The sequence below is a fragment of the Cyprinus carpio genome, chromosome B7 (genome assembly GCF_018340385.1).
Source record: "Cyprinus carpio isolate SPL01 chromosome B7, ASM1834038v1, whole genome shotgun sequence".
Taxonomy (NCBI): domain Eukaryota; kingdom Metazoa; phylum Chordata; class Actinopteri; order Cypriniformes; family Cyprinidae; genus Cyprinus; species Cyprinus carpio.
This window is the reverse complement of record NC_056603.1, coordinates 22,695,519-22,720,112: the sequence shown is the minus strand read 5'-3', so window position 1 is coordinate 22,720,112 and position 24,594 is coordinate 22,695,519. Positions and strand designations below refer to the sequence as shown.

The 24,594-nt window shown below is 37.8% G+C and overlaps 4 protein-coding genes across 6 annotated transcripts in view; 3 read left to right on the top strand and 1 right to left on the bottom strand.

Moving 5' to 3' along the window:
• fbxo3 (F-box protein 3) overlaps positions 1–7,019 on the top strand; it is a 9,221-nt gene extending 2,202 nt beyond the window's left edge. Inside the window, exons 5-11 of one of the 2 annotated variants that reach the window (XM_042727956.1) lie at positions 220–424; positions 1,388–1,433; positions 1,529–1,613; positions 2,435–2,557; positions 5,441–5,556; positions 5,910–6,091; positions 6,207–7,019. In XM_042727956.1, the coding sequence (XP_042583890.1) occupies positions 220–424; positions 1,388–1,433; positions 1,529–1,613; positions 2,435–2,557; positions 5,441–5,556; positions 5,910–6,091; positions 6,207–6,332 (883 nt within the window). In that variant the 3' untranslated portion in view covers positions 6,333–7,019. Of the gene's footprint in view, positions 1–219; positions 425–1,387; positions 1,434–1,528; positions 1,614–2,434; positions 2,558–5,440; positions 5,557–5,909; positions 6,101–6,206 lie in introns of both variants that reach the window. The other variant, XM_042727955.1, reaches the window with a different exon arrangement.
• A 2,268-nt stretch (positions 7,020–9,287) lies between these two features.
• On the top strand, positions 9,288–11,810 carry LOC109057725 (CD59 glycoprotein-like). The gene is made up of 4 exons (XM_019074964.2): positions 9,288–9,418; positions 10,647–10,727; positions 10,833–10,934; positions 11,047–11,810. The coding sequence occupies exons 2-4, from the start codon at positions 10,673–10,675 to the stop codon at positions 11,244–11,246; spliced, it is 357 nt and encodes a 118-aa protein (XP_018930509.1). The 5' UTR covers positions 9,288–9,418; positions 10,647–10,672; the 3' UTR covers positions 11,247–11,810.
• Positions 11,811–15,408: 3,598 nt separating this feature from the next.
• On the top strand, positions 15,409–18,529 carry aplnr2 (apelin receptor 2). Of its 2 annotated transcripts, XM_042727954.1 has the most exons (3): positions 15,409–15,616; positions 15,722–15,811; positions 16,550–18,529. In XM_042727954.1, the coding sequence occupies exon 3, from the start codon at positions 16,751–16,753 to the stop codon at positions 17,951–17,953; it is 1,203 nt and encodes a 400-aa protein (XP_042583888.1). In that variant the 5' UTR covers positions 15,409–15,616; positions 15,722–15,811; positions 16,550–16,750; the 3' UTR covers positions 17,954–18,529. The 2 variants fall into 2 exon arrangements, with proteins under 2 accessions (XP_042583888.1, XP_042583887.1); XM_042727953.1 differs by having other exon boundaries at positions 15,409–15,811.
• Positions 18,530–19,486: 957 nt separating this feature from the next.
• LOC109057710 (26S proteasome regulatory subunit 6A-B) lies at positions 19,487–23,846 on the bottom strand. Its single transcript, XM_042727952.1, has 11 exons — positions 23,712–23,846; positions 23,126–23,206; positions 22,904–23,029; positions 22,679–22,783; positions 22,449–22,511; positions 22,189–22,326; positions 21,962–22,105; positions 20,925–21,170; positions 20,695–20,840; positions 20,226–20,307; positions 19,487–19,859 (listed from the first exon to the last, which is right to left on the bottom strand). Exons 1-11 carry the CDS (start codon positions 23,751–23,753, stop codon positions 19,749–19,751), a joined length of 1,284 nt encoding a protein of 427 aa, XP_042583886.1. The 5' UTR covers positions 23,754–23,846; the 3' UTR covers positions 19,487–19,748.
• Positions 23,847–24,594: the final 748 nt, after the last annotated feature.

The window sequence follows — 24,594 nt, the reverse complement described above, 5'->3', positions numbered from 1 at the left end:
TAAATTCTGTTGGTAGTACTGTTAGGAAACTCTTAACAGAGCCAATCCTGAATCTGACTTTAACTTTAAAAATCTCATTAAGGTTTTTAAATTGCACTCTTATAGTATTTAAACTTGTTTCTTACCTTGAAAATAACCAAGGAAGCTGGAATAGAGTCAAAATGTCAATAAACCTTTAACATTATCATAACTGATCTTTGCACGTCCTCCCCTCCACAGGCTGATGGGCAGCATGGCTTTGTCCAATCACTATCGCTCAGAGGACCTGTTGGATATTGAGACAGCAGCAGGGGGATTTCAGCAGAGGAAGGGAATGCGGCAGTGTCTTCCACTCACATTTTGCTTCCACACCGGCCTCAGCCAGTACATGGCCTTGGAGAGCACAGAGGGACGAACATGCAGTGAGATCTTCTATCAATGCCCGGTTAGATCACCACCCTCAGACCACAACAATCTACCATGCATAAACATGCATTTATGAAGGGCTTGTGAACAGTTATGAAAAGTGAAACTCTGATACAAACCATATAGTTGCTAGAGACTAAATGGTAATGTTACAGAAATAGTTTAACTAAAAATGAAAACATTGCATAACATTTACTCACCCTCAGGTCATCTGTGACGTAGATGAGTTTGTTTCCTCATCAGAACAGCCTCAGAGAAATTTAACATTACATCACTTGTTCTTTAGTAAATGCTCTGCAGTTAATGGGTGCTGTCAGAATAAATAACATCTGATTTAAAAAACATCACAATGATCACAGAGATCCGTCAGTTGATTTCATGTGAATTGAAAATCTGCATGTTTGGAATAAACTCATAATTTAGACATTTTTACTTTAAACCATTGCTTCAGTAAAGTATGAGTCCTATTTGTAATATTGGGTTCTCCAGCAAAAAAAGTTACCTTGTCTGAATCAGGAGAGAAATAAGTACAGATCAAGCTCAACTTAAAAGCAAAAAGAGTCTAAAACAGTTCTTTCATTATTATTATTATTATATCATTCTGATGGCACCCATTCACTGCAGAGGTTCCTTTGGTGAAGAAGTGATGCTAAAGAGTAATGATAAATTTCTCAAATCTGTTCTGATGAGGAAACAAATTCATCTTGGCTGAATTGCTCCTTCAAAAGGCCTCACAACTGCATTGTAGCTGACAGATGGTTAAAAATGTGTTCCTGTAGCTCAAGAATAACACGATTTTAATTTGTAATTTAAATTTAAGATGGTGACTCAGTTCACCACATCAAGTACAACTCTGCTTGTCAGCACAAGATAAAAGAGGGCTATTTTTCTTGCGTTGTTGCACTTTGACCAGTAGGAGGCGCTCTTGTCTTGTGTATTACAGCCCTTATTGCTAGCTCTCATTCATGTCTTTTCTTCACAGGATCAACTAGCACAAGATCCCTCTGCGATTGACATGTTCATTACGGGTAACAAAATGCAAAAGCCTTCTTTATTGCATTGCAGTTCTATAAACCGTCTCAGATTAGATCAACTCTTCTCTCTCCTCTTTTCTTTTTATCAGGTCCTAATTTTACTGAGTGGTTTACTTCCTATGTTGACAATGTTGTAACAGGAGAATACCCCATCATTCGGGACCAGATCTTCAGGTGGTCCATCTTTCGTTATCTTACATTTAAGACTGTCAGTCCAAATCTGATTTTTGTACATATCCGATTGGAATCCGATCATATTTAGCAAGTCTGAAAGACAAAAAAAAATCTATAATTCTACAATTTCTACAAATCTGTTTCAAGCTCCCTCCATATGTATAAATAGCTTTTCTGGAAATCTGTTTCAGTCTGACCACTCCGATCAGATTTAGCGTAGCTTTTATGCTTATGTCACTTTCTCACACCACATATAACGTAAATGCATAAAATGTTGTTTGTAGAAAACATGCTTAATTTCTTTGAAGAAACGAGGCTGTGTTGTTGTGAAGTGCAAGTCAAGTGGCAAATGACAATGTACTGCTGGTCTACCCACCTCTTTGAGTTTTGAGATCGGTGGAGACGGCAGCATGGAATAAATCTGCACATTCTAGCTTGCTACGTTTCTGCCGCTGCCTCATAAGATGCATATGATCCAGCGCAACTGCAATATGTTGTCACAATGTAAGACAACATCTGTTCTGCAAACTGTATTGCTATTATGGTTGTTTTTAGCATATGCACACCAAATACAACGTCATTGCCATAAAAACCAATGCATATAGTAAAACGAAAAAGCGCCACAGGGACACAAACTGTATCATATGCGATGCACAGTGTGGACAGTCAAGCATTTAAATCAGATTACAATCAGATATGCAAAAAATCTGATTTTGGATTGACAGTCTGAACAAGGCTTTAGTGACTAATGTCACCACTGAAAACTACAAAAGCATATTATAAGTGCCCCATTACATTTTATCCCCTTTATGTTTGTTCAGATATGTTCATGATAAGCGCTGTGTGGCAACCACTGGTGACATCACAGTATCAGTCTCTACCTCCTTCCTGCCAGAGCTCAGTTCAGTCCATCCACCACACTTTTTCTTCACCTATAGAATCAGGTACTACATAAATCCACACGTTAATTTGGCTTTATCTGAATATTTAAGAGCTAATCTATGCATGAATGCTTACCCAGGCCTTTGCCGATAGTGATAAAAGATACACTGTGATAATTTTGCCTTTTGTTTTTTGTTGTTTTTCTTTGGCGTGTAGCGTACAATTTTCTGAGATTTTGTCTATAATGATCACAGACATGACATATTTGTCCCTTTTAATCTGATTTGATCTGATTTCAAAGCAATTTTTACCTTTTATAAGGGCATTTCTGATCTTATTAAATGTATGCATCATGTTTTTTTTTTTTTTATAGAACGGTTATATTTAACCAATAAATCCAGTTAGAATAATGAGATATTATGAATTTTGATCCGAAACTGATTTTTAACGAATTTTTAAAAATCTTTATGGTTCAAGGCTTCTTTACTTTTGTCACACTTGCACCGGTAAAACACACAAAACAAATTCTGTGGATTCGAGGAGTTTATGTGCGTGTTATAAAAAAGTAACAAAGGTGTCCTTCGCGGGTCATTTTGACCGCCATAGGAATGAATGGAATGTACGAAAAACAGTGTATTATATTTGATTTTTATTATTTTTTTGGATGTACAAAATCTGGCACAATCCAGTAAAGATTTGTATCTATTCCCATAGAAACACATTATAACATGTTTGATGTTTCTGCTGGAAAATATGCCCATATCTTAAATTTTTCACTTGTTTGGCACAGTTAAAGGGGTCACATGATGCGATTTCAATTTTTCCTTTCTCTTTGGAGTGTTACAAGCTCTTGGTGCATAAAGAAGATCTGTAAAGTTGCAAAGACTAAAGTCTCAAATTCAAAGAGATATTTTTTTATACAAGTTAATAGTCATCCACACCCCCCTTAAACGGCTCGTTCTAACACGCCCCACATGTCTACGTCACGATGTGGGAAGATTTGCATAACGCTGCACAGATGTTCACACAAAGAGAGAAGGTGTACCTTTTATTCTCGTTGTAGTATTGTTGCCGCCACCGCCATGTCGTATAGACGCTGTGTGTTTCACTGTGAAAGCGAAACTACTTTGTTTGGCCTTCCAAAAGAGGAGGTTATCTGCTTCGTCATGCCTGGAGCTGATCCGTGCTGGTCGCTGAGGAAATACATCAACTTTGCACTGTGGATCGCCAGATCGGCTTTCCAGCCCGGGGTTGTCACATGTGGTTTGCTGCAAGCCTTTTTGTCGAATCCACTGGCCACGCCGTTCTCAAGCCACCGGCCTCCGCTCACTCTAGACTGCAGCTCACTCTAGGACTCCGGCCTCTGCTCACTCAAGGCCGCGGTGTGTGACGCTGTTTCGTTAAGAAAGCGAAACTGCTTTGTTTTTGCCTTCCAAAAAAGAACATGAATAGAAATCATGTTTATATCACTTTTATAATGGGTTTTTCTGTTTATGTCTCGTCGCTCCAGCCACACAGGGCATCAAAATATGTTAACGGGCGTAACATTTCCGTCACACGCTTGAGGAATTCAGCCAATCACAACGCACTGGATAGCTGGCCAATCAGAGCAAACCTCGCTTTTCAGAATGATGAGCTTTGTAAAAATTTATGTTTCATAAGGCGGGGCATAGAGGAGAAACAATAATGTACAGTTTGTGGAAAATAATGTGTTTTTTGAACCTTACACCTTACATAAACACATTTCATTACACCAAATACACAAAATGATGTTCTTTTTAGCAACATCATATGACCCCTTTAAGAGTCTCCATAGGATCCTATAGGCCCCTCTAGTGGCAGTAACCATAAAAGGCAATTTTATGACTTTTTTCAAGGTCATCTGTTTTTGATTTTTTTTTTTTTTTTTTTTTTTTTTTTTTGAAATACTGTGACCACCAAAAAAATTGCTTATTTGCTAATATTTTCTTAGAAATATAAAAAATTTAATGTACATAAAAAAAAAAAAAACTACATAGATAATTAGAAAAAAATATATAAAAATGGATCAAAATGAGCTTTCTGGACTAAAATAATAATTAGTGTCATTTTAAGCCTTCGGGTCATTTTGACCCGTGAGGGACACCTTTGTTACAGGTACGAGAGGGACCACAAAGGTCAAATAAATTTACAGTAGCAAAAACAATGTGATGTTTAATTGTATATTTAACTATGAAATTAAATTTAACCGCCAGTTACCAACAAGTCACTTTTTTTTTAATGAGTTGTTTCATTAAGTAATTTAAATGGTTTGTTTAAACGGCTAATTAATTCAGTCATTGAATCATTTATTAAACTGATTTGTTCAAATAGCTGATTCATTCGGTGGCTGAATTATTCATTGAACTGATCATTCTCTATGTGGATTCATTCAGTAATGAAGCACCTATATGTGTTACTCTGAAAAGCAAAACAGTTCTGCCTGTTGTTTCAGTTATTTAACTGCTTTATAAATTCACTATGACTTTTGCAATTGCGCTTTTATTTGGTGGAGAACAGCACTGTTGCTCATGTGATATTGCTTAACTATCTTTTGGTGTAAATATGAGACAAAAACTCAGGCATTCTACTGGCATTAAATATCACAATGTGAAAGGCAAGTTTTTGTTTGAATTTTTTTTTTTTTTTTTTTTTTTTTTTTTTTTTTTTTTTGCAAAACGAGTGACATTGTTAAATCAATAATTTCGTTATTATCATAGACGATACATATCACACATGTGGCACACTTCCTCTGTTTATTCTCCCAGTGTCTTACCAAAAAGTAGAGATCTCAGAGCTTAATTTATACACGTAGTTCTTACTAAAATGATCAAGCTGCTTTATGCTGTAACTTGCTATAATGCAACACAGCTGTACAAAGACTTGACATAGGATGATACAATGAGCTGTACCATCTTATGCATCAGGATTGAAATGGCAAAGTCGGCCCTGCCAGAGAATGCATGCCAGCTAGACAGTCGGTACTGGAAGATCACAAATGCAAACGGAAATGTGGAGGAGGTCCGTGGCCCTGGTGTTGTGGGTAAGAGCACATCCCTGTAAGTTAAGAGTAAATCAGAACAGTTTGCATCGGTAACAGAATTATCAAGTTAGGACATTCTGAGTCTGATGATACACAGGGCAACTTTTTGAGCAATTTTGCCGTCAATGGGCAACCAGGTGAGACACAGGGCCTGCAACCGCTCTAAAATATTCAGATAGAAATTTGTTACACATTCTTAATGTGAAAGTGCTCAAGCAATATTGTTTAAAAAAAAGTTTCCCCATGTATCATCAGTCTAACAGTATCTTTCTGTCCATATAATTCATTGTGACAGCTACTGTACTTTCTAAAGCATGTCCTGCATCTGTTTTTTGCTTATGATGTACATGCAGGTGAGTTTCCAGTGATGACACCTGGTAAAGTTCATGAATACGCCAGCTGCACCACATTTTCCACCACCTCCGAGTACATGGAAGGCCACTACACATTCCACCGGCTCAAGAACAAAGAGGAAGTGTTTGACGTTGCAATCCCACGCTTTCACATGGTGTGCCCAGCATTCCGTGAATCAATGGTGCGGTCGGTAAGCTGCTATTTACATCTTTCTGTAATGTCCAAGAAAAATGAATATCCAGGATGCTAATGTGTATACATTTGTCCCTCATTCTGTGTTTGCCTCTCTCATTTAGAGCTCAGTCACTGAGGTGTCTGCTCCTTATGATGATAACTCATCGGACACAGACGACTACGAGGAGGGAGAAATGCATGGCATGAACATGGCTGACCCAGGAGGACGCTGCCCTCGGCATGTCTGATGCACTTTTACATGCCCCAGCAAACCCCCCACACAGATACTGACGCACAGACACACTCGCACAAACAGGAGAGCAGGAGGACAAACAGCGCTTTTAGGCATCCATTGTTTATTGTACCACGCTCTTGTGCCTGTCACCTCTTGAACGTTTTCTCCAGTTTCTGAGGGCATGTGTCTGGTTGTGGCATATCTGTGTCTCGTGTGAGATCATTGTACGTGTGTTTGAGTCTGCAAGTGTGTTTTGTGATTGAGAGTGAGGGAGTTTATTGAATGTGTGTGAGATTCTGTGAGATTGGCTCATGGTTTCACAATGACCTGCCACTAAGCTAAAGAAATAGTTCGGCCAAAAATTGAAATGTACTCATCTTTATGTCGTTCTAAACCTGTATGTATTTCTGTCTCCTGTGGAACACAAAAGAATATTTGAGTATATTTTGTCCATGCAGTGGAAGTGGCTGTTTTTGACTTATTGTTCAAAAACAGACAAAAGACATGTTCGACAGAAGAAAGACAATCATACAGGTTTGGGACGACATGGTGACAAAATTGTTATTTTTGCTTGAACTATCCCTTTAAATCCTGACAATTACAGGGCATGAGGAGAAATTATGACACTACTATTAGCAGAAAAGTACACACACACTGTAGCACTGTGTGTGTTTATATATATATATAAATATATATATATATATATATATATATATATATATATATATATATATATATATATATATATATATATATATATATATATATATATATATATATATATATATATAGTTTGATAAACGCTAAAATACATTGATCGCATTCATTTCCTCCACTATGCCTCAGGTAGCGTGTATGTGCTTGTGTATGTAAGTTTGTTCTTGTGTTGTCTGTACTAAGGATTTCGGGGACAGGCTGAGGTCCAGATCTTGTGAAGTGAGGCTGATTTATTTAAAGAGGAGTAAAAAGCACATAGTACCAAACCAGCCAGTTCACCAAACATCCGCTAACCTGTTCAAGCAATCATTTAGCGTTTGGTTTAATTTTTTTTTTTTTTTTTTTTGTTACTTGCTCTAGTTCTCCACTTGTTCAGAGGTGATTTTGGCCTGTTCTCAGAAACGCTGGATGGATGTAAACTGAACGTCAGTCAGAATACATTGATGTAGTGTAAAGGATCGTTTTAGCTCTGATTATCTTAAGGGCTGGAGGTTACACAGACTGGTGTGAATAACAAAATAAGATAATTTTATGAGAAGTTTATGGCATTATTGTGACTTTCTGCATTTTTCTTCTTTAAATCCTGTGCAAGACGTAAATGATCAGAAAAATGTCTTTGTTGTACAGTTCAGTTTTTCAGAATGAAATCTAGGCGGACTTAAGAATTTCTCTGCTTTTTTTCTTCCCTTTCTCTTCCTAATGGGAATGTGAGCTAATCTTGCCTGGAGATATGTACGATTTTGATTTCCATGTTTATGACTGCAATTATATGTTATCATCTTTGTAAATGAATGCTGTGCAGTGAGAATTTTCAACAGTTTGCTATTATGTTCTGTTTAGGCCTATATTGAACCTCTCAGATTAGTTTAATAACTCCTGTTTTGTTTTTGTTTTTTTTGTATGTGAGGTGTTTTTTTTTTTTTTTTTTTTTTTTTTGGAGTAAATAAAAAGGTAATGGTGTATAAATACCGTGTTTCACTACTACATTGTTTATTTGCGTTATTGTTGTGATCAGGATGCTTTCTACCATCGCAACACAAAGAGGCCGTTGATCTATTTTTCACCAGCCAGTCTCAGTGCTATGGTCTCATGCTCTGGAATGTCTCTGAAAACACTTATTGTTCTCACAACACAAACGTAGTCATTTCTGTCACTCCGACCCTAACCCTATCCCTAATCCACCCTGATAGTGTCAGTTGTCATGGCAACATGTTGAAGAGGCCTTGTTGTGGTCAGACTGATGTTCCTTTGTTAAGCCGTTTTGTTTTCTGGCACACATCTCCTCCATCTCTTTAATCATTCATTTCAACTATTATGAAAGAGAGAAAATGCTAAATTTCTGTAACATATCTTAAGTACTTTGACAAACAATTCATTTTGAAGTGCCCACACTAGGGCCAATACATCAGACATGTAGGCTTTTCATGCCAAATCACTTCAAATCACATTTTGTTGCACACCAGTGTATATTTAATGGTCCTTTATGCCTACAGGTGAGTGATTTTGATCATGTGTGTTGGTTGCTAACAGCCTCACATATTTCAGCTGTTCTTGTGCTACAGCAGAATGAATCCTTGTGTGACCCTGTGTCCAATAATGGGCCATTCACTAAGCCACTGTCTACTGAAGCCTGAACTAGATGTGTGGTTAAAATAATTGTGTTTTTTAAAAATTGCATATACATAAGAATGTAACTCTTATACTGCTTCATCATTTTATAAAAAGGAAACAAAATCTTCAAGAGGAACTGAGCGTATGTGCATGTAGCATAAAGTCAGGAGTCAACAGTCAGAAAAGGTTAAAAACAAGAATTGTTAAGAGAGATGAATGACATTAAAGTAATGTGTCTTGTTCATGCAAGTAAGAATATAAACATTGTACATGTATGTTGGGATTTTCCGCTCTTAGTATATTGATAAAGCTGAGGAATAGAAAACTTTAATATTCAGCTTTCAACCACAGGATACTGAGAAATGTTATAGAAAAGGTTGCAGGTTCATTTGTAAGAACAGAATAGCAATGGAATTCGGTAGTTACAGAAATCACAATGACACTATCAATATTGTACTACAGAATAGCTCAGTTTTTAGGTGACCTCTCCCTGACTCTAATGTACAGTTGTGATTAATCAGTTCTTTTAATGATGAATTGTTATAGCTATATTATTTATTCTTTTTATCTCTTAAAATAAAATGAACACACAATACCCGATAATATATTTCATTTAAATATTTTAGGACAGTAGAATGGTATACAATAAAAGCACAATAGATTAATTGAAGAGCATTGTGGGCGTGTTTACGAAAGCTTAAGTGGCTCAAGCTCTCCAGTTTTCAGACTGGTTTGGATGTGTCTGTGGTTGGATACCTTCTTCACACTGGGGTAAGACTACAGAAGAGTAACTGAGAGATTAGGGCATACTGCTATGTATATTCTGTGCTTGTGAACCAGGCTGATTTAAATGGCATTTTTACAACTTTTAAAAATATAAGCATTAAATATATTGACTTTTCCAGGGACACTATGTTTTTTTCTGAGGTTAAAGTAGAAAATTATGATAAAATGTGACATTTGATTTAAAGTAGTCATTGGTTTCAGTCTTATGAATACTATTGATTGAAAAGAAAATCAATCCATAATTTCATGAAAGGGAGACAAGCTGTCACGGGGTCAGAGAGTCAAATAAATTCTTATCTTTTTGTAGTTGCTTATCTCTCCAAACATAATTTTAATTTTATTATTATTATTATTTTTTTTTTTTTTTTTTTGTGAATCCTACCGAAATTATAATTTAAATGAAGTTGTTGGGTAAACAATAAAACACTGGTGTACATTGTGTGTATCGTATAGTTATATTTTATATACAATAAGTATATTGTAAAGTGTTCTCAGAACAAGCATATTTCTTCTTTTTTTTTTTCTTTTTTTTTTTTTTTATAAATGTCACATTGTGGCAAGTGTTATGCCATAAATTAAACATATGTTATGTATAATATATGTTGTATTTTTATGATTCAAGATCCAGGATGTTGACAAAAGGATGTTGACATTTTCAGAATGAAGTTCAAAAGAAAAATAATACAACAGAATAGATTCCATAATGTCTAAAGCTTTATGATGATGTCAAATAACAAGCAAATAACAATTATAGTTGTGGTCATAGTTGCAGTAATAATAGTAGTAGATAGCCTAATACAGGCCAGATAATCGGTCAAAACGGGATGTATCTCAGCAAAACTATGTACTCCTTAGATGACCCACAATTCTTTCTCTTATAATTATGAAAAAAAAATGTCAAAATTCTCATCATATCCTCATCATCATGTGGTTCCAAAACTGTATGATTCTGTTACTTCTGCGGACAAAACAAAAACAAATAAATAAATACATACATGCAATTTTTGAAGAATAATGGTAACCAAGCAGTTTTGGTGATGGTTGACTCACCAAACATTAATATGTTGAGATCAGTCTACAAATTTATGAATGAAATTTAGGATGAATTTGATTTTTAAATCTAAATATTGAATGAACATATCATGCAGTCACATTCAGACAAATTCAAATTGTATTTTACTCAGATTCCTCTCTCTCTCTCTCTCTTTATCAGGATTAGACTGGTTAACCAAAGGCATAATGAAAGCTTCTGTTGGAGTGTGTGTGGTGTTCGTTCTGGCTTTGGTGGGGCTTGGTATGTATTGTCATTAAGCCTGTTTGCACCATCCATAAGATGTGTTTTTGTCGTATTTTGTGTTATAATTCTTGCAAAAAATGTATCTCTGTCTTTGTCTTTTAGGCTCTGCCATTAAATGTTACAGTTGTAAGGACTACATGGGCACATGCTCTAAAATTCGAAACTGCTACTATGATGACGCCTGTGTGTCTGTCTACGAGAGAGGTGCCAGCTCACTCACTCTTTATAATAGTGTCTTTCTGTATTCTAACAAACCATTTCCATGACCCTTTGACTTTGCATGACATATCTCTCTGCTCACCCCCTTTTCTTCTAGGTGGTGACACACACAGGCAGTGTATAAAGTACTCTGATTGTAACTACAATGTAATCAGCGAGAAATTTCCAGAAATTTCCAGCTTCAAGTTTTCCTGCTGTACCACTGATCTGTGTAACACAGCACCTGTGTCCGTGTCCAGCCGCTCTGTGGTGGGAATACTGCTCTCACTAGCACTCTTCTGGTGGGGTGTTCTCTAAAACGCTTCTGCATCGTTCCTCGTAAAGCTGGTAGTGGTATCATGCAGTGAGAATGCAGAGATCTTCTATATCTTGAATTAAGTGGTCAAAGAAGCATTCACAGCTTAAATCTCAGCTGTATGTTAAAACTGTGTGTGCTCACTGCTAAAGCTTGTAAGCTAAAGCTTGTATTTTTTTGAGTTTTGCACTTAACAGTGAAAGTGAAACCATCTGATTATAATTTATTGTATTCAGTGCTGCTTTATGTATGTGTACTCTTTCACAGCTAATCCTGTTACCCAGAAAAGTGGTACGACTGAGTGGGTTACGGGGGATGCTGACATTCTCAAAGGGTTAATGTATTATATCTTTGCCATTTAAAAAAAAAACCTTTACGCCTGCTTTTCCTCTGCCTTGTTTACGAAAGTCTCTTTTAAAACTTAAAATCTCTTGAAAAACATTGTGTACAATATGTAGACATGTAGTCTTTTCAGTGTGCTGATTAGCTTCTTGTTACCACTATAGCCAGCGAAACTTACTGAACCTTTATGTGAACAATAAAAGGAACATGCAGTTTTATGCAAATTGAGTTTGAGAATTTTGTTTAATATTTCGAATGATTCCTTATAGCTGTTTATTAGCAACTCAATATGCTGGAGCTTGGGGTTTAGTGTGTAATTTATGTTGTAAGACAAAATATGATGTCTCTTCAGCTAATGTTAACCACCAGAGTTGGGTATAAAGCACATAGTCTGTTACACAGGAACGCATTACTGTAATCAAATTACTTTTCCTGGTAACGCAGTAAAGTAATGCGTTACAATTTAAATTTATGTAAATTGATTACAGTTACTTATGTCAATAAAATTACGTTACTTTTAAATGACAAATGCAATGTTAAAAATTATGAACTAAAAAATCATGTTTTGCGGGTCAGTATTCCCTTTAATAAACCACTGGACAATGTAAGCTAAAATGCAGACGAGTCCTACAACATTTAGATGCAATGAAAGGTCGTAGCCTATTTCAATTCATATGAATCATATTTCAAAATGTTGCACTCGACATATTTTAGTCTGGCATTATAGTTTGGGAAAAGTTCTACAAGTGAATGTGTAAAAGTTTATGTTACAGTAGCCTAACACTAATAAGTAAAAATAAATGACTCCTCAGAATGAGATCATCCTCTGCATTAAGCCGCGTCGGCATCACAACTGCTTATTCCTTAAGAAGCACGTCTTCTTCCAAAAACGAAAAGTAGCCGAGATGAACTTGAATCTTTCTTTGTATACAGAGGTCATGTGGACATTTACATGTCCGCTCGTCTCAAGTCTGGTTTCGCGTGGATGATGATCTTATAGCGCGCGATGTGCGTGGGTGTGATATAGGTGAGCTCAGACGTGAGAGACTGTACCTCGCGTTGGTTTCATACAGATTATTTTATCAGAGAATATTTGTTTTAGACATGACTTACTTCATTTAATAATAGACACTTAAAGCTTTCTTTAGATATAGCCTACTGTATTTCTCATGTCATTTTCGTTCATTTTAGTGACAGGTATCAGGAAGATATTTGCAGAGACTGCGAATGCAGAAAGTGCACCCAATTTGTTTTCTTTATTTTACAAAAAAATAAAAAAAATGTTGGTAGTGTAGGCTATAAAAATAATACTTTTCTCCCCCTGTCAATATTAAATTAATGAAAGAACTATGAGTTTCACTTTGTAGTGCATTTTTTAGTTTTGATAACTTGAAAAGTAAAGTAAACTTGAAAGTAATTTAAGTATTTAGTAATCTGATTACTTTTTAAATACAGTAATCAGTAATGTAATCAAACTACAGTTTTAAAAAACTAATTAGTAATTTGTAGTGGATTACTTTTTTTAGGTAACTTACCCAACACTGTTACCCACATTACTTAACCATTAGAAAAACCCATAGGAAAAAGATTCAGCCGAATAGGGTCTTTAACAGCCTTGACTAACAAGCATCACTGCAGCACCCCAAACTGGGCCGCTGAATGCTTGAATCTGATTGGCTGACGAACGTTCTGAGGCGTGCAATTATTTTCAGGGAAACGCACGGAGAATGTAGTTCCAGGCAGCTCTCTTGACCGCATTGCAGTTCCATATCACTTCGCATAGTAAAACTATAATAACGGAAATTAGCATTACAGCACACAGGACTAACAAAAACAACAATATAGACGATTTTCCGAAAGTAAATACACATGACATTTCTCACTAGCGGGGTAACAGCGCTGTTTAGAGACGCTGCAGCAGAACACTGCTGAGGGAGTACAGAGGTAACCTTATTCACACAAGCTCTCTCTCTCTCTCTCTCTCGCTCTCTTTCTAATAACTTCATTAATAACTGCATTAGAATGCTATCAACGGCTCAAGCCTCCATTACCAGCTTTAAAATGACGTTTTGGTACTAGCAAAAGAGGCGTTGGATGAGATGCGGAAGTAATAATCCTTCTCACAATAGCGATTTAAGTACAAAAACTGGACGAATCCCTTTAAATATATCATTTGATCGATGTCTTGAGGTGTGGTAACCGTAGTATAAACGGACGACCGGCCGTTGAATTATTAGAAAAATAATGCACACCCGAGGTGTAAAGGCCACTCCGCGCCGCATCACCACCTCGGGTGTGCATTATTTTTCTAATAATTCAACGGCCGTTGTTGTGCCCAATTTTGCCCCCCTGCCAAATTATTACCCTCCTCGTTCAAATCGCTACCTGATTGCCTAATCCTAACCCCACCCCTAATCCTAACCCCTCCCCCAAACCTACTCCTAAACCTACCAATACTAGGGGGGTAATAATCTAGCAGGGGGTCAGAATTGGGCACAAAACCGGTCGTCAATTATTCATTACATAATAAATATACACAGTACACACACATATATTACATAAGCAAAAACTTTTATTTTGGAAGCAATTAATCCATTTAAATGCATATACAGGTTATATAAAATATATAGAAGCCCCAAACCATAGAGCCCCCCCACATATCAAATCCCAATTTAACCCTTGGTTATAAATACAAGAATTGAATATACACAATTATTTATATTGTTTGTAATTTTTAAAATAAGAACTTATCTTGTACCACTTAATGTTTATACATCTCCAATTATGCATGGCTCTAAAATGCATAAAAATGGTCTATCAGTTATTTTCTGATTGGAGTTATTGGACACTGATGCAAGAGATGGTACATAGTTCTGCTTATGTACAATTTATAGTTTGACCCAGTGCTCTGCAAACAGAGTGCGTTTAACTCATGGCATACATATGACCTCCGACCTTTTTATAGACCCTCACTATTTGTACAGCTGAGATCAATTGGGAACAAGAGAGAAAAATCTGTGAACATTTCTCTGGCACTGAGTGGCTAGTGTGAAGTGTATAATCTACATATATATGCTATGCAGTAACCAGGACAGTCACAGGACAAAATCTTTCGGGTGGGCCTCCCACTGGCTTAGTGTTTTTTGTTTTGTTTTATTGAATAATAGGTCTAGACTAGTTCAAATAGAGATGCAAACAGGAAATTTCATCTGCTTCTTCCACTGCAAATAAAAGTCTCTCTGAGCAGCATCTCATCTCCTGACTATTGTACTCTGCACATATTCATTACTAGCTTGAGGTACACATTACATTTTTAAATATTTGCTGTGTGTCATTGCGTTGCATCATAAATAGCTGTCCTGTTGACTCTGTCAAGATTTTCTTCAAGACAAAAGACTTTCCCTTTTTCATTCTTATTGAGTGTCCAAACACACAAAGCCCACAACAGGGAATCCCTGAGATTTAGAAGTGTTTAAACAACACAAGACTGCTCAAATAGTTCAAACATGCAGCTGAGATCAAATACAACCAACACAATTCATTTATTAGTTAAACAGAGGCAGGTGAACAGTTCACATAATTGTACATTATAATGTGAGACTGACTGTTTATAAGTTAATCTGTTATAAATTAATCTTGGATATGTTTCCCTCTAGTGTTATTCAATGAACAGTCTGTAAAACAATGGGCCACACATAATGTCTCAGATTTCCTGATCTCCCAATGTTTCAAGTAAACCATTATTTGTAAGAATGCATACTATATTTGCTAATACAACCTTATGTATTCAGTGGTAGTGTTGTCCAGGGGTATGCTGTTTGCTACAGTGAAAGACATTGTTATGTGTATAAAGCTTCTTTCAAGCCTGAGGTGTTCTGAGTTTACTCAGTCTGTTTAAGACCAGAGGGACTGTTTGGAGATCTCACAAAACTGCTACGGGGTGGTCCTATGAGAGAGGAAGAGGACAGAACAGAAAAGGGAATGGACACAAAGAGGAGATGGTCTTTAAAGAGCAGACACTTCCCAGTAGGTGAGACACAGAAAGAAGCGTTCGATTCTGGGAGAAGGACAGAAGTCGACAGAGATCAAGAGAAAACCATGGATACATAGTAACTTGTGTCCTTCTTTTAAAAAGATCATCTAAAAACAGAGAGACCAACCACAGAGAAGAGAACACTGGGCACATGTGTTAACAGAAGCAGAGGCAAACTCTTAAGAAAAACAGGTATGAGATTATTTGGTTTTGATTATTTGAGGTGTGATAGAGAAGCATTGATTTTGTGGGATAGATTTTATTAGTTTTTCTTATATATGTAGTATGTACATCACTATATTAATACACAAAAGAGAGAATGAGATGCAATTATTTTATTTGTATTTATTTTTTATTGCAGAATTATTACTGTAGGGCATGTATTTACTGATGTGGATTATCTATGTCCACGTATAACATACTCTGCCTGGCAAAAAAAAAAAAAAAAAATCACTATATTTAAATAAGCAAATACTTCTAATTCTGGCATGTTATATGTTTGACAAAAGTTCTTTTAACCCTACCTGATGCATTGTGTAGCATATCTGTCAAACAACCACATCAGAAGAAGTATCCCATGGCCATATTCCAAGAAGACAATGCCAAGGTTCATCAGGCTCAAATTGTGAAAGAGAAATCGTGAGAAGAGACTTTAACCCTACTGAAAGTCTCTGGGATATATTGAAATAGACAAATATAAACATAATAGATCAACAAGATCTCAGCCAAAAATGTATGTAACCTTGATGGAAATAACTGCTGAAAAAATGCAACAATGAATGCAGAGTGAAACCTGAAGGCAATCCAGCAAAAGCATATATAGAACATTTTATATGATAGAACTTTGCATATAATTTCTGGTTGTTTCTCATCTGTTTTTAATGCACAGCTTTCAGTAACCTTTTTTCTTGTTTATGTGATATCCCACAGAAATTGACAAGGACAGAGGAGGAAGGAAGTGTCACTGACTCTTCCAACTGTCGTGGGAAACTCCCAAATATAGAATCCAAGGAAAAGTGCTCCCATCATCATTCTTCTCCTCTCAAGCCCTTAAAAAAAAACTCTCAGTTCTCTTTCCTGTTCATATCATCCACTTGCTCTCTGCATTAGGTGCAAGTGTGTGGCTCTCAGATGTCCGGCTCTCTGCCCTTCCCTTCACCCTCGCCCTTTCCCTCATGTGACTACAAAGAATGGTCTGCAACCTGGGTGCTGATTCCGAGCGTGTACCTCCTGGTGTTTGTCGTGGGTTCCCTGGGTAATGGCTTGGTGCTATGGGTGTACCTGGACCGCCGAGCGAGAGGCCGCGGGAGGACCGGAAGCGGTTCCAAATCTTCCCAGACCACCGATTCACCTCCTTGTCCCTCTCCTACATCTTCTCGTACAGTAACAGAGTCTTTAATAGCCAGTCTAGCATTGGCCGACCTGGCCTTCGTCATGACCCTGCCGTTGTGGGCGGCATACACAGCGCTGGGCTTCCACTGGCCCTTTGGCCATGTCCTGTGTCAGGTGAGCAGTTACATTGTGGCACTAAACATGTATGCGAGCGTGTTTTCTCTGACTGGGCTCAGCGTGGAGCGTTACTGCGTCATCACACGAAAGTATGGCAGCGGTTCAAAGCAGGGACGGTCAACTACTCGTGCCAAGTGGATTGTGGGTAGTGTGTGGCTGGCGGCTGGAATCCTGGCACTTCCTGCTCTGCTTCTGCGGACTGTTAGGGAGGTGAATTTGGAAGAGGGAGATGATGGCGATGGGGAGGACGGACATGTGTCTTCCTGCTTATGTGACATGGACTACTCCAGCTTGATCTCAAGTGAGCTGGACCCAGCAGCTTCGGAGCAGGTGGAGCTGATGTGGTCAGCAGCTTTGGGGTTAAAATCAACTCTGCTTGGCTTCCTATTACCTCTTGTAGTGCTCTTGCTCTGCTATGGCTGGCTAGGGCGGCTTCTTTCCCGACACTTCAGCCTAGGCCCACGTCCAGATCATACGCGCCAACGCAGGCTCCTCCGTATCATCATCACCCTTGTGCTGGCCTTCTTTCTCTGCTGGCTTCCCTTCCACACCAATAAGACACTATCTGCTATGGTGGAACTGGGCATCCTTCCCTTCTCCTGCAGTTTCGACCAGTGGTTGGTGGCGGCCCATCCATACTCCATCTGTCTGGGCTACGTGAACAGCTGTTTAAACCCTCTGCTGTACGCTTGCTGTGATCCAGCTTTCCGGAAGCACTGCAGCGGTCTGCTTGTGTGTGCACGGGTCAAATGCAGAGATCAGAAGGGAGAAAAGAGAATGAACACCACAAAAGTTCACCAATACCATCTGGGACACATGAAGTGACAGTTAGTAAAGAAGATCAATGAAGAGATAATTATTTAGCAGACTCTATGACAGATGAACTGTTTCTGTGGAAATTTTTTAGAGGACTGTGAGAATCAGCTTATTCTTTCCATTCATCTGTGAGATTTAGCATGAACTTCACCCCCTCAAGAAAACAAGATGCCAACATAGTGTGGGAACTGATAAACAGACAGGATCCAGTGAAGGTTTTCCCATGACATTATGCCCGAAGAGTAAAGTGGAGCTTTCAAGTTCTAGATGAAATAGAGCTGCATCTCCCAACAATATGATGCAATTCAGACTATTTGCGCAGTGTGGGCATGTTGTTGAATTATGAACTACTTAAAGCATGATATTAGGCCCTATATGCAATCTTTTTTTCCCTTTTTTTTCTTTACATGTAACCAAACCTGTTTAGCCCTATCAGTGATTTCAGGATCAACAGGCATGTATTTTTATATTTATGAATGTACATTTCTAAAATAAAATTAGAAGAAAAAAAGTTGAAAACTTTCTTCAAACCCAGCAACGTAGATTGATTCCTACAAAAGGTTTAAACACATCAGCACTGTACTTAAGTACTTAAAATCTACTTAAAGTGCTGTATTTTCAAGCACTACCTTTGTACTTAATATAGTAAAAATTATTCTTTAGTAGTTCGTAAGATAAACTTAAGATCAATTAAGTGTACTCAATGGTGCTATTTTGGGACACCATGAATATGAACTTCACGAGTTCGCCGGCCCATCCAACCCTGATGGTAAATATACTGGGCTTGCTGTCCTTAATGTAGGCTCGGTTTGAGTACAGAGTTCAACCCCCCTCATTACGGTAGGCCTACTACCCAGAGGGAGAAAAACAGAAATAGAGGAGGTGGGGAGATGGAGGGATGCCGGAAGAATTGATGTTGGGACAATGCAATGAGAGCTGCTTATATAAGCTCCTAATGATGATTTACAGAACTGAATGATTAGGCTTCTCCCGAACCTACCTTTGGAACTTTATTAAAATGCACTATTTAAAATGTAAAAAAATTATTTAGTCACCCTTTGTAGTACACTTGAGTGTACAAGTGTATGAAAGATGGGTTCAAGTGTACTAGTGGTAACTAAATACATTTTTAAATACAGAGATAGTATGTTAAGTTTTAGTTCATATTCATGGTGTCCCAAAATAACACTTAGTTGATCTTAAATTTATCTTAAGTACCAAGGGATCATTTTTAGTTTATTAAGTACAAAATAAGTATGCAAAAATAGAGCACTTACAGTACATTATGGAAGTTAGCTTTTTTTTTCTTCGCAAAACCAGTGGTGTGAATTTGGGGGAAGACTAACTGTATGAGCAATGGCAGACGGGGAGCGTTTGTGAACAGTCACTTTTGCAATTAGTTTTGACACTTGTGGTGCAAAATGAATGGAAGAGCTTGGTTACAAAACTAGGATTATTCACTAGTGGTTTTCCCATCACTATTAATAAAAAAGGAACGTGCAGAAACAACACTTGACACCTTCATAGAAAAAAAAGCACAAATAATGAAAAAAAGGTTTGTTTTAATGAACTGAAAAACAAAAAGTTTAACTGAAAAATATTCCATAAGTCATCACTGTGAGGCAGTCCAATCTGATTTCGGTTGATCGGTCTCCAACAGAACCAGGTAATTACACAGTACAGTAATGGATCCCAGTAGCACAGGTTAACAGGTCTACGTGATCCTGCAGTTGGACCTCTTTCACGCCCCCCCCCCCCACACTCACACACACTCACACTCACTCACACACAGTCCTCTACTGGGTTAAGCATAGTACTGCAGATTGGCTTTCTTCTTCGCCTGCACCTCCAGAATGCCCTCCATATAGTCCTCATGGTTAAGTTCAGTGGCCCCACGGCGCAGAGCAATCATGCCCTAACACACAAAAGCGAACAATACACATTTAGCTAACATGCAATAACAATCAGGCACAATGACTATTCCCATAAGAAAAAAAACCCACAATGTTTAAGTGGAGCATTAAAGTGCGTAATTTCGATTCAAATTCCTTTTTGCAAATGAATTAAAAAAAAAATCTCTTTTTGTCAGGTATCGTCAGACAGATTGTATCTTGCATTAAAGCATGTGAATGACTGAAACACTTTTTTGGTACACATGTGCCCCTTTTTGGAATCAATATTGTAACAAATGACATTCAAGTCCTGGGCCTTAACCACAATGTTAATACCACCCTAAAAAAAAGAGGTACTAGCAGTAAAGGTAATTAATTTTAATACTTACAGCTTCAACGCAAACTGCTTTACATTGAGCTCCATTGAAGTCATCAGTACAGCGTGCCAACTCTTCATAGTTCACATCAGGACTATAGCACACAAAGTCAAAGACAGCATCATGAAATAAATGGTGGGAGAGAACACAATGCTAATTTTAGGGAATTATTCAAATTTACAAAGCTATTGATCTGTTGAGCAGTTTTACAGATAGAGCAGACAACTGACTATCATGCAATCCAACGGAACATTAAATAAGCTCTGAAAGCTCTCGTTTTGTTGCTTTAACTTTATTCTTCATTACCTTCTTGCCCACAAAAACTGTGCTCTACCACTGCAAATGTCTCATTAGTTGATGTGGAAAAATTCAAAATGACCATTTAAAATCAAATGCGCAACCTAACAGTAAAACATACCGTATATTAACTCAGAACAACACCCCGGACCAGCTGAAACACAAAAGAACAAATGTTCCATACCAGACATTCATCTTGCGTGAGTGGATCTGCATAATGCGAGCACGAGCTTCCTCGTTGGGCATGGGGAACTCAATCTTACGATCCAGACGACCTGAACGCAGCAGAGCCGGGTCAAGGATATCCACCCTGTTAGTGGCAGCAATCACCTTGGGGGACACATACATAAAACACACCTGAAAGGGCTGACAGGTCCACAGTTATGACAGAAGCATATGGACTCAAGTGTGTACCTTCACTTGCATGTTGGGCTGGAAGCCGTCTAACTGATTGAGCAGCTCCAGCATGGTCCTCTGCACCTCTCTGTCTCCAGCCTTCTCACTGTCAAAGCGCTTGGTGCCGATAGCGTCCAGCTCATCAATGAAGATGATGGAGGGAGCTTTCTCCTTGGCAAGAGCAAATGCGTCACGTACCAGTTTGGCACCATCACCAATAAACATCTGCACCAGCTGAGGGCCAGCCAACTTCAAAAACGTTGCCTGAGAAAGGACAGTAAAATAATTTTAAAGTTTAAAGCATCAACACAAAAACTGTAGTGCAGGGGTGTCAAACTCAATTTCTACTCAGGCCATATTTGCATTATTTGTATCCCCAAAAGAACTGACTATAAATCAAAGGCAAATTTAATTACCTTTTTTTGCCTCTCTTCCCTTTTTTTTTTTAAACCGCAACAGTTTTTGGAAATAGACTTAATTTATTTATTTATTTTCTTTAATAATATTATGTAACAAACATGTATGTGATGCAGATCATTGGTTCAATTTAACAATTTAATTTGCCATGATGTGATGCCATAATATGTGTTGTGTGTTTGAGAGCGAAGCACTGTGTTGCAGGCAAGCAGCTCATGATGATGTTTTCTGTATCTCAGAGCGGTCCGGTCTGCAGTAAATGCAGAGATAGATTTTATGAGGAGGAGCATCTGTTCGAATTTTTTGCATTTGGGAATGCAACATCCACCAAACAAAACTTGTAATGAGAAGTGCTTGAAAATAAATGAGACGCTTTAAGGGTGCCTGCAGTTTTGCATCAAAATAAAAGTTTGATGGTTTAACATTTGAAAAAGAAGAAATTAGTAATACTGATACTGATATTTGTAGTGTAAAATAGTTATTTTTGTCTTAAATACTATAATTGTCAGTGAAATATCACAACAGTAAGCAATCACAATTGATTTCAGAAAAATTATGAAACACAGAACACAATTTTTTGTTCATCAAATCATGCAGCCCTAACACTGACGGTTCTCTCTCACTCAGAGACACTGCACCTTGGTTTGGGCTGCACAGGCTCTGGCCAGCAGGGTCTTTCCTGTGCCTGGTGGTCCGTACATCAGAACTCCTTTTGGTGGCTGGATCCCCAGATTCTCAAACTTCTCTTTGTGGTTCATGGGCAGAACAATTGCCTCCACCAGCTGCAAAGAGCAAAGCAGTGAGCTCAGAAATAAGTCAGCTAACATTCTGTCTACGATACGATCATTGTGAGCAACTTCGATACCTCTTGAATCTGTTTGTCAAGGCCACCAATGTCACTGTACTGCTCTGTAGGCCTCTCATCCACTTCCATGGCCTTAACTCTAGAGTCATACTCAGTGGGTAGAGTCTCCAAAATCAGGTAAGAGTCTTTATTCACACCCTGTGAACAGCAGCAGATGCAAATTCAACACATTTCACAGCAGAAGAGACATTTCAAACAACATCATTTAAGGTTTTGAATATCCAGAACTAATTCGTCAAGGGAAATTAATTCTCACTTACCACAAGATCACCAGGTTTCAGTTTCTCAGCATCCACCAAACCAATCACAGGCAGGAAATAGGTCTGCAATTATAGTACTATGTCAAACACTATAAAACCATTAAGATAAAGTTATGAATCAGTATTTAAAAAGAAAAACACAGAGGAAAATGTTTGTGATGGAGGAAAGAAAAGCATAATGGCCACACAATAACAATGCTGAAGCTGTAGAAATTACATAATTGACTCACCTGCCGCGTGGAGGTTTTGATGACGGCACACTTGCCCTTCCTCTGCGAGTCCAGATCAATATTGGCTCCATCCTCCTCTTGGTCATTAGGATCTACATCTAGCAGCTTCCATTCAAACACACAACACATACAAACTTTAAATCCCATACACATACTAGACGCAGACAAAAAGCTCCTTATGTCCCATTCTAACACTTTAAATGAGACGTCTAGATGTCATCTTACCTCTATGACGTTGGAGACGAGGTAGGGCAGAGTCTTGTTCACTTTGATTTTCTCTGTGTTTTCCTTGATCTTGTCCTTCATGGCTTGCAGCTCATGAGTGACACGCAGAACCTCACTCTTCATGATCTGATATCGTAAACATCACAATGAGGCACAGAGCTGCAAGAAGACACTGAAAACAATCATCTGCACACTACATGTGAATCGCAGTATGAAGGTTACCTTAATCTCACTGTCCAAAAGACGAGTCCTCTGAACAATCTCCTCAGTGGACATCTTAAGGACTTCTTCGCCGATGCCATCCTATAAAATATAACGGAGGAGTCAAGTTTGAATACAAGCTGTCTGTTTTCAAGTCTTCCGGGCTCTAACCTCATAAACATTAGGTATCCTGTAGAGTTCCCATACTCAAACAATATCTCCCGATTAAACTTGATGTGAGGAGCAGGAAACCTCAGTTGCCATGATCACCATTAGCTCACCTTGCTAACGCTGTCCTAGCAAACCACAATCACAGTTTTACTAAAGATGTATTGCGATCGTTACGTAATTTTAGACTGAATTCATATTTGGAGTTGTCCTGGCATTATACACCACGCTGAATGCTCGTATGGGCGAAATCACACACTTATAAAGAATGAAGGAAAGTGAAATTCACTGTGTCATGCTACGCTCTTCCATCAGACCCGAAGCCAGCGCTCGAACATGATTTAAACACGCCACTCCTGATACATATTTCTGCACATGTGTACAATATTTACCGATTTTGGAAAATAGTATAGAACCACGGGAAAACCATATAACAGACCTCCACTTCATCCCAAACTGATCTGTCATTCAGCGACGACATCTTGAAATGTTGTTTCTGCTCTTTCTCTTCTTCTTGTAGACTTTTGGCGGTTGGCAAACTTGCTCATTGTGCATTACCGCCACCAACTGGACAGGAGCGTAGCGTGCCAAATTAAAGTAAAAAAACAAACAAACAAAAAAAAAAAAACAAATCCTCCAGTTACTTAACAGTGTGTGTTTATATTATATTAAAATCTTTAATCTAAATCTGTGGTCTTGGACACTACTAAGGACACTTTGTAATGTGAGGTGTTTTTTTTTCTTTGTATAGAAGCACGTTCAACAGCTGTTTTACATACTCCTGTTTCATGTTTTCATATTCTGGTTATAGAACAATTGAATCCAGTTATTATTGTGTTGTTTTTCCCTTTAACCCCTGTCTTGCTTATCAACTTCAGGACACTTGTTGCTTGTTTTGTTGGATCATCAGCTTTGGATTCCCACGAATCTGAGCAGTTTTTACATATTCTGTAATTTAAGCAGATGCAGAAGGATTTCATAAACTATATTTGATTGTGATGTAGACTGTCCACTGTGAATCTGAGCATATTACCACATTCAGTGACCTTCCTCTGCCCGTTCAAGTGCTGAAGATAATTCTGTCGTAAAAACTGAAACATCATTAGATGTCCTCTACTTTAAGCTGACTTTGAATTTTGGGATATATATTGATGAAGCTGTATGACCAGACCAACATTGCATTATGGTCATTATTAAGTGAAATGAAATGCTTTCTGTACTCTCCATACTCTAATAGTATTTAGCACAAATAGTACTGTATAAAATCTGTTTAAAATTACATCTACTCACATAAAATTAAGACTCCAGCCATATCGATATTT

Excerpts from the sequence above, each read along its gene's own strand:
- LOC109057725 (XM_019074964.2), top strand. The coding sequence starts at position 10,673 with ATGAAAGCTTCTGTTGGAGTGTGTGTGGTGTTCGTTCTGGCTTTGGTG. Across the intron at positions 10,728-10,832 it reads TCTGGCTTTGGTGGGGCTTG|GCTCTGCCATTAAATGTTAC; the intron begins GTATGTATTGTC and ends TTTGTCTTTTAG. Across the intron at positions 10,935-11,046 it reads TGTGTCTGTCTACGAGAGAG|GTGGTGACACACACAGGCAG; the intron begins GTGCCAGCTCAC and ends CTTTTCTTCTAG.
- LOC109057710 (XM_042727952.1), bottom strand. The coding sequence starts at position 23,753 with ATGTCGTCGCTGAATGACAGATCAGTTTGGGATGAAGTGGAG. Across the intron at positions 22,106-22,188 it reads TTGACAAACAGATTCAAGAG|CTGGTGGAGGCAATTGTTCT; the intron begins GTATCGAAGTTG and ends TGCTCTTTGCAG. Across the intron at positions 21,171-21,961 it reads CCTGTGCAGCCCAAACCAAG|GCAACGTTTTTGAAGTTGGC; the intron begins GTGCAGTGTCTC and ends GTCCTTTCTCAG.
- aplnr2 (XM_042727954.1), top strand. The coding sequence starts at position 16,751 with ATGTCCGGCTCTCTGCCCTTCCCTTCACCCTCGCCCTTTCCCTCATGT.